Here is an 11347-nt window from a genome sequence, read left to right as displayed (position 1 = left end):
ACCATGCTTAATTTTCAGAGTAATTAAACTAGAGTTGCAAAATATACGAAAATCAACTAGCTGCGTAAGCAAATCCACTTAAAGCGTACGCAAATAAACTGAACGCATAGAAAAATAAACTTAACACGTCAACAGATCAAATTAACACTTAGCCAAATCAACCAAAGTTGGCAAATCAGCTATTGTAAGCAAATCAACTAATGTAGGCAAATCGACTGATGTGATTTGCCTACATAAGTTTATTTGCCTACTTCAGTTGATATGCCTAAACTAGTTGATTTTCCTACACTAGTTGATTTGCCTACATTAGTTGATTTGCCTACATTAGTTGTTTTCCCACCCAAAGTAGGCGATTCGACTAATATAGGGAAATCAACTGGGATGGGTAGATCAACTAATATAGGCAAATCAGCTAATGTATACAGATCAACTAGTGTAGGCAAATCGACTAATCTAGGCAGATCAACTAGTGTTGGGAAATCAATTAATTTACATTAATGAACCAATGTAGCCAAATCAACTAATGTAGGCAAATCAACAAACGTAGGCAAATCAAGTAATTTAAGCGAATCAACTACTGTAGGCAAATCAACTAAAGTAGGCAAATCAACTAAAGTGGGCAAATCAACCAGTGTTGGGAAATCAGCTCATGTAGGCATATCAACTAATGTGGGCAAATCAACTAATGTAGGCAAATCATCTGACTTAGGCAAATTCAACCAACTAGTGTAGGCAAAACAACTAATGTAGGCAAATCAACTAATGTAGGTAGGATTCAGTCTGTTAATAAAGTTGTACTGAGTCCTGCATCTCCTTCTCCCAATTGTTCTCCAAGAGAGACTACTGTCTACTGACACACTGGGTCAAAAATCTAAACTCGATACTTCCACCTTGATTGACAAGATTTATCGAATTTTTGGTTCTTTGTTGCCCTCTCTTATTTTGTTGTTTAAAAATTTACAACTGATAAAAGACTGTCTCTCGTGTTTGATATAAACCTTAAAGTTCTAATAGTGCTGAGGTAAACAAAATCTTAATTTTGGGGGAAAGACGCGCATTGGCGCGGGGGATTAGCCATATTTCCAGCAGAACAAAATGTGTCCAAATTCCTTCCGCATGGCTCTGTTCATGACGCCATAAATAACAGGATTTATCCAAGAAGAGAAAGAAGACAAGGTTGGATAAAGTGAGTGTACTATGGAAGGAACAGTAATCACAAAGCCAAACTCCAAAAGAATGGTTGCAATTGCTGGAGTCCAGCAAACGCAAAACCCAACAACAGCAGCAAATAGTACGCGAGAGGCCTTGATCTCTTGAGCACTTATTGATCCAATGCCGTTTGCGTCTTGTAGAGAGGGTATGACGGCGTTGTTATGCTGCTTGATAGCGCGGTAAACTTTGCTGTAGCAAAATACTACTATTAACATGTTAATGAAGAAGAAACATGCAAAGAAAACATAGAATATGTTTTCCGTATCCTTATCGAGGAATATTGCACGACAGTATGAGCTGACGGGATACCATCGATAGAAAACCGACAGTGCAAAACTGGCCAGCATTTGAACGAGTGTAAAAATCCACATTACCACAATCGACAGCGCCGCTTTCTTTCTGGTGAAGAACAGGCGGTATTTATTTGGCTTCAAGACACAGAAGTATCGATTTACTGATGCCATAGCAAGACTACAAGTGGACACCTGACTCCAATACGGCACCAGGAAACCATTGAACTGACAAAAGGTGTAACCGAACGGCCATCGTCGTAAGCCCGTCGCTGCTGTGGAAAAAGGAAAAACAAACGTAGACGCTATTAAGTCGGCTATTGCCAGAGAAAGCACGTAGAAATTGAAGATTGTACGTAGTCTTCTGTTCCGGTAGAATGAGAGACAAACGAGTGAGTTTCCCGCGATTGACAAAACTGTCGTTAGAGAATAAATTACAGTATATGTGGTAGCTTCCAGATGGCTTCTCGTATCTCTGTTCAACTGTTCCATATTGAGAAACAAAAGAGTAACGCTAGCTGCTTTTTATTGGATTAGACTTGGATTGGAGTGTTGCGGCGTTCAAGCAAAATAATGCAGGAACTCTCGCTCTCTTAACCACTGCAATATTAAACTGAAGGAAATTTAATTCGGTATGATATTTCGCCTAGAAAGTCCAATTAGAGTTGTGCTTCTTATTCTTAAGGCTGGCAAATAAGGGAACGAAAACATTGTTTGAAATGAAAAAAAGATACATTATGTTGATAAATATTTAAAATGTGGGGCCTTTTATATTTATTCAGTGAAACTAAAAAATGAAAATATTAAACAATCTTGCTGAGAAAGAGCCATCAACCCTTAGTTGTTCAAAAATCTGTACTGCTTTATTGGTTTTGGGCAACGACAACCATTTAATAAGATTGACTTAGCCTGAAATTGGGATAATGACTTTTCGTGAGTGAATGTGATACATGAATGATGTTATTGTTGATGTTATTGAGAGTAACAACAAGAAGATTCGTCCTCGCAACATCCAATCTACTGCCAAGATGCTAGCAAAGTTCATTTAGAATAGGGAAGGTTCAATATGGTCCGGTTTATCTTCTGAAAGTTGCCATTAGAAATTGTTCTATTATCATTTTAATTTAGTAAGTATGTGAGAAAAGCAAACATCGTTTTGAATAAGCAAAGAAACTTGTTCAAAAAGAACATTTAAAGATGATTTCCAGTCCGTACTGCGCACTCTCGAGAGTTGTTTAGGTTTTTTTGTTTTGTTCCATGCATGACGACACAAAATGTGAACATTTCGCAACTACATACATGAGATAAATTCAAAGTTTCATGTCAACCGCCACTATGGACGCGAAGCGACGGGAACGTTTATGTTTTGTTGTTTCTCATATCACTTGAGGAAACAACTTTGCAGCTGTATAAAGCAATGAAGCAGTTGGAAAAATAATTTGAAAGGCCTCAAAGATAAGGTATGTGGGTTCGTAACGAATAACATCGACTCGCATTCTATCAAGTGAGGTTTTTTTATGTTTTTAAACATTAGGCTTTAATTCCACTAAATACAATGCCGTTAAGCATTTTAAGTAGTAATAGCCTTGCTTCATTGCTTTTTTAATTCCAAAGCTGCAGCTGCCTAAGCTGTGTATATAACTACGATGATGAAACATGTCTTGATGTCTTTCTCCATAGTTTATGTATATGATCTTATATCTATTCACTTTTAATATACATTCCTGAGGTGAATAATAATAATAATAATAATATTATTATTATTATTAAATTTTTTCGACAAATGATAATAGACAAATTTATAAGGGTTGTAAAGAATGAGTGTAATTTGTAATTATTATTACCGAAAACTTAAGGAACAACAGAATTTCTGATTTTTTTACCAGATACATGTAAGATTCAAGTTTGTATGGAAAAGTGCTCAATAAAGTTTATTACTATTAAATATTATTATAATGATTATTATTAACATAATATTATTAATCATTATTATTAATATTTTGTGGGTAAAAACGAATTGCGGAAGGAAGAAAAGCCAAAAGGGCGAGGAAAAGACCCGCCCCCCTTAGCTCAAGGTCTAGATCCGCCACTAATAATAATAGTAATAATAATGGTAATGATAAAGCTAACGATAAGGATCACGATAATAATAATGATAATAATAATGAAAGATTTACATGGCGCCAGTATCTTAATGTTCGAAGGCGCTTTATAATATCAGAGAAATTCCAAAACAGATGTCTCAAAATTAAAAACATCAGTCCAACATCAGGTGGCGACCATCAGAATATTGTTGGTTTCTGGGAAGCACTTATGGCTAGTATAGTGGACGAACATTTACCTGTGAAGAAAACGAGGGTTAGACCCCAAGATGTTCCTTATATGTCTCATGAATAGAAAAATGCCATAAGAGCCAAAAGAAGAGCCGCAAGAAAATATCAAAAGGATACTTTTAATTAATTAGTTTTAATTAATTTAATTAAGATAAATTTTAATTTATCTATAGTGTCCCCATTTATTGGTTATTTACTGCTATTTTAGTTTGACACTTAAATAAAAGTATTCATTCATTCATTCATTCATTCAACAATTGGACATTCTGATTGGTTGAAAAGCTCCGCTTATGACGCCATATTTAGCACGCTAAGCGGTAAATATCACACTTCTGAGCTTGGTTACTAAGCCTTCTTGCAAGTAAACATGGCGAACATTTGCTGAACTGAAATTTTCATTTATTTAAGACATTACTCCAAGTCAGCAATATTTGAAAGCATAGGGATTTTCCAAAAAATGACTGCTGTCGCCTTTGGAGTAAAAATATTTTCAAGAGCTGGTATTATGTTCAAAGCATTAAAGGATCGTAAACACAGTGGTTTCGTTGATCACTAGCAGGTTTTATAGATCGAGTGACTGAATTTTGTTTTCCCAAAATGGAGCTACTCATTTTTAGACGATGACGACTCTGAATGTAGTCAACTATAATAAAAAAAAAAAAGGCACAGGATAAATTTTTTTTTTTCTTGCGTTTCAATAGACCTTATCACGGTTTCGACGCCATCTTGACGAGTAGGCAAAGCGGACAGAAATTACAGTGTTTGTATGGGAATCCGATGGCAAATAACTTTTTCCAAAATTGAATTTACACAATTTGCGAATCGCAACATTAACAGCATACTAGGTAGAGGATTGTATTAAACAAATTTGAAGGTTGTAGCTTAGCTAAAAGACGCTCAGTTAATTTTTCTAATTTTCCATACATTTGTCTGTAAATTTGGCTGGTTAGACGGACGTCTAGAAGCTTGGTTAGCAAATATGCTAGTTTTAAGAACATCAAATTTCCGAAGGGTCACTATCAGACCTATAGTTCCGAGAGACAAACACTGTATTGTCTTTATTTTCTCCACTGAATTTTCTTCTGCGTTCCAGTTCAAAAATCATATTGAATTATTTTCAACCTTTTTAGCCGAAAGGCGTGAAAGCCAAATGTAAAATGCGTAAGCCATAAATATGTTAGCCATACTTATTACAACAACTTGCTTCTTTCAATGCGGCGAACCGAATAGATCAAGATACTGAAAAAAACACAATGTTGAAAAGGAGCCATCAAGCCTCATTTGTACACAAATCGGTACTGCTTAATTGGTTTCGGGCAACGGTAATCACTAAATGAAATTGACAATTGACAGTTCGTGAGTGAATGTGATGCAGAGAAATTATGTCTTTATTGTTATTGACAGTAACTTGCTACTGTACAGCAAGAAGATTCTTCCACCTTGCAACATGCAATCCACAGCTAGGATGCCAGCAAAGTTCACTGAAATAAGGAACTGGAAGGTTCAATATAGTATGATTTATCTTCTGAAAGTTGCCATTAGAAATTGTGAGATTATCATTTTATTTCAGAATGTTAGTAAGAATTGAATAAGCTAAGAAACTCGTTCAGAAAGAACATTTCAAATTAACAATTACTGGACGAGCATGAGAAAAATATATTGATTTGTCAGTGGCCAGGAGATCAGTTATCCGCCGAGTTATTGAAGTAGTGTTTACCTATGGGTTATTGAGAATCGAGCAATATTCAGAGAATTTTAAATGTTTTTTTTGAACAAGTTTCTTAGCCTATTCAAAACGATGTTTGCTTTTCTTACTAACTTACTGAACTAAAATGATAATCCGACAATTTCCAATATAATGGCAACTCTCAGAAGATATATCGGACCATATTGAACCTCCATTCTTGTGGTACAGTAGCAAATTACTGTCAATAACAATAACGACATAATTTCTATGCACCACATTTACTCACAAAAAGTCATTTTGTCGATGTCAGCTTATGTCAATTTTATTATTGGTTGTCGTTGCCCAAAAATCAATTAAGCAGTACAGATTTCTGTACAAAGGAGGCTTGACAGCTCCTTTACGACATCTTTTCTTTTAATATCTCGATCTGTTAGTTTCGCTGAATAAATATAAAAGACCCCACTTGTTTATATTTGTTAACATAATGCATCTTTTTATTTGAAACAATATTTGCGTTTCCTTAATTACCAGCCTTATTAATAAGAATGACAAATCAAAATGCGATTTCCAATCGTTATTTTAGGCTGACTTCAATTTCCTTCAGTTTAATATCACGGTAGTAAACAGAGCCAGAGCTCCTGCATTATTTTGCTTCAACGCCGCAACGCTCCAATCCAAGTCTAATCCAGTAAAAAGCAGCTAGCGTTTCTGATTTATTTCGCAATATGGAACAGCTGAACAGAGATACGAGAAGCCATCTGGAAGCTACCACATATACTGTAATTTATTCCCTAATGACAGTTTTGTCACTTGCGGGAAACTCACTCGTTTGTCTCTCATTCTACCGGAACAGAAGATTACGTACAATCTCCAATTTCTACGTGCTTTCTCTGGCAATAGCCGATATAATCGCGTCTACCTTTTTCTTCCCTTTTTCCACAGTGGCGACGGGCTTACGACGATGGCCATTCGGTTACATCTTTTGTCAGTTCAATGGTTTTCTTGTGCCGTATTGGAGTCAGGTGTCCACTTGCAGTCTTGCTATGGCATCAGTCAATCGATACTTCTGTGTTTTGAAGCCGAGTAAATACCGCCTGTTCTTCACCAGAAAGAAAGCGGCTCTGTCGATTGTGGTAATGTGGGTTTTGCTACTTGTTCAGGCGCTGGCCTTTTTCGCGCTGCCCGTTATATACCGCTGGTATCCCGTCAGCTCATACTGTCGTGGAACGTTCTTGGATAAGATTACGGAAAACATTTATTATGTCTTCTATGGATGTTTCTACGTCATTGCCATGTCACTAGTAGTATTTTGTTACAGCAAAGTTTATCGTGCTATCAGACAACATAACAATGCCGTCATACCTTCTCTACAAGACGCAAACCGCGTTAGATCAAGAAGTGCTCAAGAGATCAAGGCCTCTCGCGTACTATTTGCTGCTGTCGTTGGGTTTTTCGTTTGCTGGACTCCAGCAATTGTAACATTTTTGTTTGAGTTTGGCTTTCTGATTACTGTTCCTCCCATTGTACACTCGCTTTATCCGACCTTGTGTTCTTTCTCTTCTTTGATTAATCCTGTTATTTATGGCGTCATGAACAGAGCCATGCGGAAGGAGTTTGAAAACATCTTGTTCTGTCGAAAAGATGGCTAGCCCTCCGACCCACTATGCGTTATTTTCAGCAAAATTGCACACTTTCAAACAGCAAGAATTGAGTTTAAAATACACCTATTTTCAAAGAAATTCGAGATGCTTGGACATGTGATGAAACACAGACTCGAATGTAGACAACCAGCCATGCATCGAGTTTCAGGAAGCTACTGAAAACTATGTAAACAACAGAGCGTTTTTGTAACAATTCTGTTTGAGTTTGGCTTTCAGATTGCTGTTCCTTCCATTGCACACTCGCTGTTCTGCCGGAAAGATGGCTAATCCCCCGACCCACGATGCGTTTTTTTTTTTATTTTTATCAAAATTAAGATTGTGTTTACCTCCGGGATATTAAAACTTTCAGGTTATTATATCAAATATGAGAGGCAGTCTTTTATCACTTGCACATTTGCACATTCTCAAACACCAAAAGGCGAGTTTGGAAATGTGACCAAAAAAAGCACTTGGAAGTTCGATAAATCTGTAGCGATCGTCGAAGGAATATACGGGCTTGAGGACCGAATGGGAGACAACACATCAAGCTTCGTACGTGTTTATGATGGTGAACAGCAAGACGACGCTTTATTCCAGAACGAGGCTGTGACGTAACGATTTCACTCAAATATTGTTACAAAATCTTCTCCAGTTTAGACCTGGAGTGTCAGTAGTCTCTCTCACAGGGCAAACGGAAGGAGGCATGGGAAACCATATATCGTTTTCAGTAAAACGAAACTCCCTTTGGATCAGTGCTTGACTAAAGCTTGGTTGACATATTGAACTCTACAATCGTTAGTTGATTTGTCTACATTAGTTGATTTTCCTTCGTTAGTCGGGTTACCAAGACTAGTTGATTTGCCTACATTAGTTAATTTGCCTACATAGTTGATTTGCCTACATTAGTTAATTTGCGTTTCTTAGTTGATTTGCCTACATTAGTTGATTTGCCTGCATAATTTAATTTGCCTTTCTTAGTTGATTTGCCTACATTATTTGATTTGCCTTCCTTAGTTGATTTGCCTACATTGGCTGATTTGCCTACATTAGTTGATTTGCCTACATTAGTTGATTTGCCTACGTTAGTTGATTTGCCTACATAAGTTAATTTGCCTTTCTTAGTTGATTTGCCTACATTATTTGATTTGCCTTCCTTAGTTGATTTGCCCACATTAGCTGATTTGCCTACATTGGTTGATTTGCCTACATTAGATGATTTGCCTACATTAGTTGATTTGCCTACATTATTTGATTTGCCTTTCTTAGCTGATTTGACTACATTATTTAAATTGCATTCATTCATTCATTCATTCATTCATTCTGTTTATTTTGCCTTTTTTACTTAATGTACAGTATTTATAAATACTTTAATGTGGGGCGAGGTGACCTCTAGAAACCATTAGGCTTTTAGTTGAGACCACCTCGTACGTAACAATACGGTTACATAAATAGTGCAACAGTGTGCGGCTTTACCAGTTCAGTAATTATTTTACTAAAAACCCTAGCAGTTTTTTCTTCAAATTGGGAAAACTTGACAATGAAGTGATTGCAACAGGAAGGGAATTCCAGATCTTTAGTTGTATTCCTTAGTTGATTTGCCTACATTAGTTGATTTGCCTACATTGGGTGATTTGCCTACATTGGTTGATTTGCCTGCATTAGCTGATTTGCCTACATTAGTTGATTTCCCAACATTAGTTGATTTGCCTACATTAGTTGATTTGCCTACATTAGTTCATTCGCCTACATTGGTTGATTTGCCTACATTGGTTGATTTACCTACCTTAGCTGATTTGCCTACATTAGTTGATTTGCCTACATTAGCGGATTTGCCTACATTAGTTGGTTTGCCTGCACTTGCTGATTAGCCTACATTAGTTGTTTAACGAACACCAAATATGAGGAGATTGTTACACCTTTCAAATGAAATATTGAAATAGAACCTTTATTTTATATCGCTACCCAGAGAGGGTGGGAAGTTCGAAAGAGTAGAGGATTCAGAGGGTTCCAAAGGCGTTTATCTTGGGTGCCAGATAATTTCCTTTGCCCAATTTGGTCCTATCTAAGGTCACAAAGGTTATGGAAATTGATTTAAATCGGCCGGAGGAGGCAGCAAACTACAAAGAATACGATGTAGCCAGAGATCGATTTTAATCAAAACCATTCCAATTTACACCTTTGAAGTGCTACTATGATCAAATTCTCGATATCCATTTTTTTACATTTTCGTACACAGTAAGTCTTTCCAAGATACCTTGCCAAATTTCAATCTATTACGAACGTTAGAACTCACGTTTTTTGGACCTTTATTTCCGAGAATTTACGGCTGCCATTGATTTTCCTTCTTCCAAGTCTTGGTTGAAAATTTGAGAAAATGACGCCATTTACTCAAAAATACCACATGGACCTGTTTACAATAAGTTAACCTGACACAAGCCCGCGAACCTATCGAAAACCAGTACTTGGTCAGCGGTCAACTTCAAAACACCACTTGACCTCGAAGCTCTAAACTTGAGCCCGCGATATGGTCACGTGATGTTGATTAGCAGATACCTGGTTTTGATAGGTGTCAATTGACCATAACATGGACGTCCAATATCAAAGAAGGACGCTACAAACCAAGGCTGAGTGTCTCTGTCAACCTATTAGCTGGAGTATGGCCGCCATCTTGGGCAACTCCGCGTCGCCGACGTCGTGCGCACGCGCCCTTGAGCAATACCGCTAGCCATGATAACCATAAGAAAATCAACTCATGGGTAAGTAAGTAAGTACTTTATTTAGACACATTTCACCTATGAGCCTGGGGCTCGTTTAAATGTGAACGTGTATGCTAAAGTTAAAATGTAAAATTTAAATATATTATCTATTCAATAAAAGTACAAAAACTAGACTACAAAATTTAAAATTTAAAATTTAAAAACTAGACTATAAAAATTAAAGTATATAAACTAATCGATACAAAGATTACAGCAACAATTGGCCTCGGTAGTCAGGTTAACATTGTTCAGTAAATTTTTAAAAACTTTGAGAGAGGACGCTCCTCTTATATTGTCAGGTAGGTTGTTCGATAAACGTGAAGTTATGTAGCGATAAGATTTATGCAAATACTTTGATTTAAAGGTAGGCTGATTAAGCTTACAATAGCCTCTTAGGTCATAATTGCTAGAACGCAAGGAGAACAATTGTTTGGCCCCGTAATAAATAAAGATTTATACAGAAGGATTAGGGCTTGCATGTATCTGCGATGCGCAGGGACTTGATGTTTACTATCTTAAGTAGATCGCCATATGGAGTTGACTTGGGCAGACTCATTAGTGTTCTGATAGCAAACTGATTAGTAAATTCTAGCTTGTTAGAAAGTCCAGATGAAAGTCCCACTAAAACAGGCGCACAGTATTCCAAGTGTGGTAAGATTAAGGCCTTGTAAATATTGATCATCACATCAGCAGGTATAAACTTTCCTACCCTCCTAAGAGCAGCAACTTTAGCATTGACTTTATCACATACAGATATTAACATGGGCCTTGTAAGTTAATGAGCTGTCTATAGTTAGGCCCAAGAGTTTTAATATCTTAAACTAAATCTAAGGGCGGCTTGGTACGATCTGCAAAAAGCTGGAGATGTGTTGGATTGTCGCCCAATGATGACACTTTAGTTTTTGCCTCATTTACACTTAAGTAGTTACACTTAAACCATGATTGAAGCATATCAAAGCTATTCTGTGAAGTGAACTCTAGAGCATTTGGATTGCGGTTTGATAAGTATTGTGTTGTATCATCAGCATATAGCCTCAAATTAGCATCAACAACAAGGTAAGTGAGATCATTAATAAATAAATTAAATAGAAGTGGTCCCAAGATTGACCCCTGAGGAACTTCATGCTTGATTGTTTCCCAGTCTGAGTACGAATTTCCAATCTTAACACATTGCTTTCTTCCACACAAATATGAGCGAGTGAGACCAAGGCACTGTCAGAAAAACCATAGGCTCTCAACTTTGAGCGTAGAAGGCTGTGGGACACGGAGTCGAATGCTTTTGATAAATCCACTGCAATTGCAGCACAATGTTCTTTGTTATCAAGCGTGGCTCTAAAATCTTCTGTCATTTTAAGAAGAGCGGTTGTACAGGAGTGACCCTTCAGGAAGCCAGATAATCTATCACTTAGCACTGACTTGGAAAAGACCA

At 36.9% G+C, this 11347-nt stretch overlaps 2 protein-coding genes across 2 annotated transcripts; one reads left to right on the top strand and one right to left on the bottom strand.

The window, feature by feature from the left end:
• Nucleotides 1-1068: 1068 nt before the first annotated feature.
• On the bottom strand, nt 1069-2056 carry LOC145496783 (melatonin receptor type 1A-like). Its single transcript, XM_081476527.1, has one exon. It carries the CDS (start codon nt 1992-1994, stop codon nt 1071-1073), a length of 924 nt encoding a protein of 307 aa, XP_081332653.1. The 5' UTR covers nt 1995-2056; the 3' UTR covers nt 1069-1070.
• A 4055-nt stretch (nt 2057-6111) lies between these two features.
• LOC145496382 (rhodopsin, GQ-coupled-like) lies at nt 6112-7171 on the top strand. Its single transcript, XM_081476004.1, has one exon. It carries the CDS (start codon nt 6248-6250, stop codon nt 7169-7171), a length of 924 nt encoding a protein of 307 aa, XP_081332130.1. The 5' UTR covers nt 6112-6247.
• The last annotated feature ends 4176 nt before the right edge of the window (nt 7172-11347 follow it).

This window comes from Orbicella franksi, chromosome 9 (genome assembly GCF_964199315.1).
Source record: "Orbicella franksi chromosome 9, jaOrbFran1.1, whole genome shotgun sequence".
NCBI classification, from domain to species: domain Eukaryota; kingdom Metazoa; phylum Cnidaria; class Anthozoa; order Scleractinia; family Merulinidae; genus Orbicella; species Orbicella franksi.
This window is presented reverse-complemented; position numbering and strand designations above follow the sequence as displayed.

Excerpts from the sequence above, each read along its gene's own strand:
- LOC145496783 (XM_081476527.1), bottom strand. The coding sequence starts at position 1,994 with ATGGAACAGTTGAACAGAGATACGAGAAGCCATCTGGAAGCTACCACA.
- LOC145496382 (XM_081476004.1), top strand. The coding sequence starts at position 6,248 with ATGGAACAGCTGAACAGAGATACGAGAAGCCATCTGGAAGCTACCACA.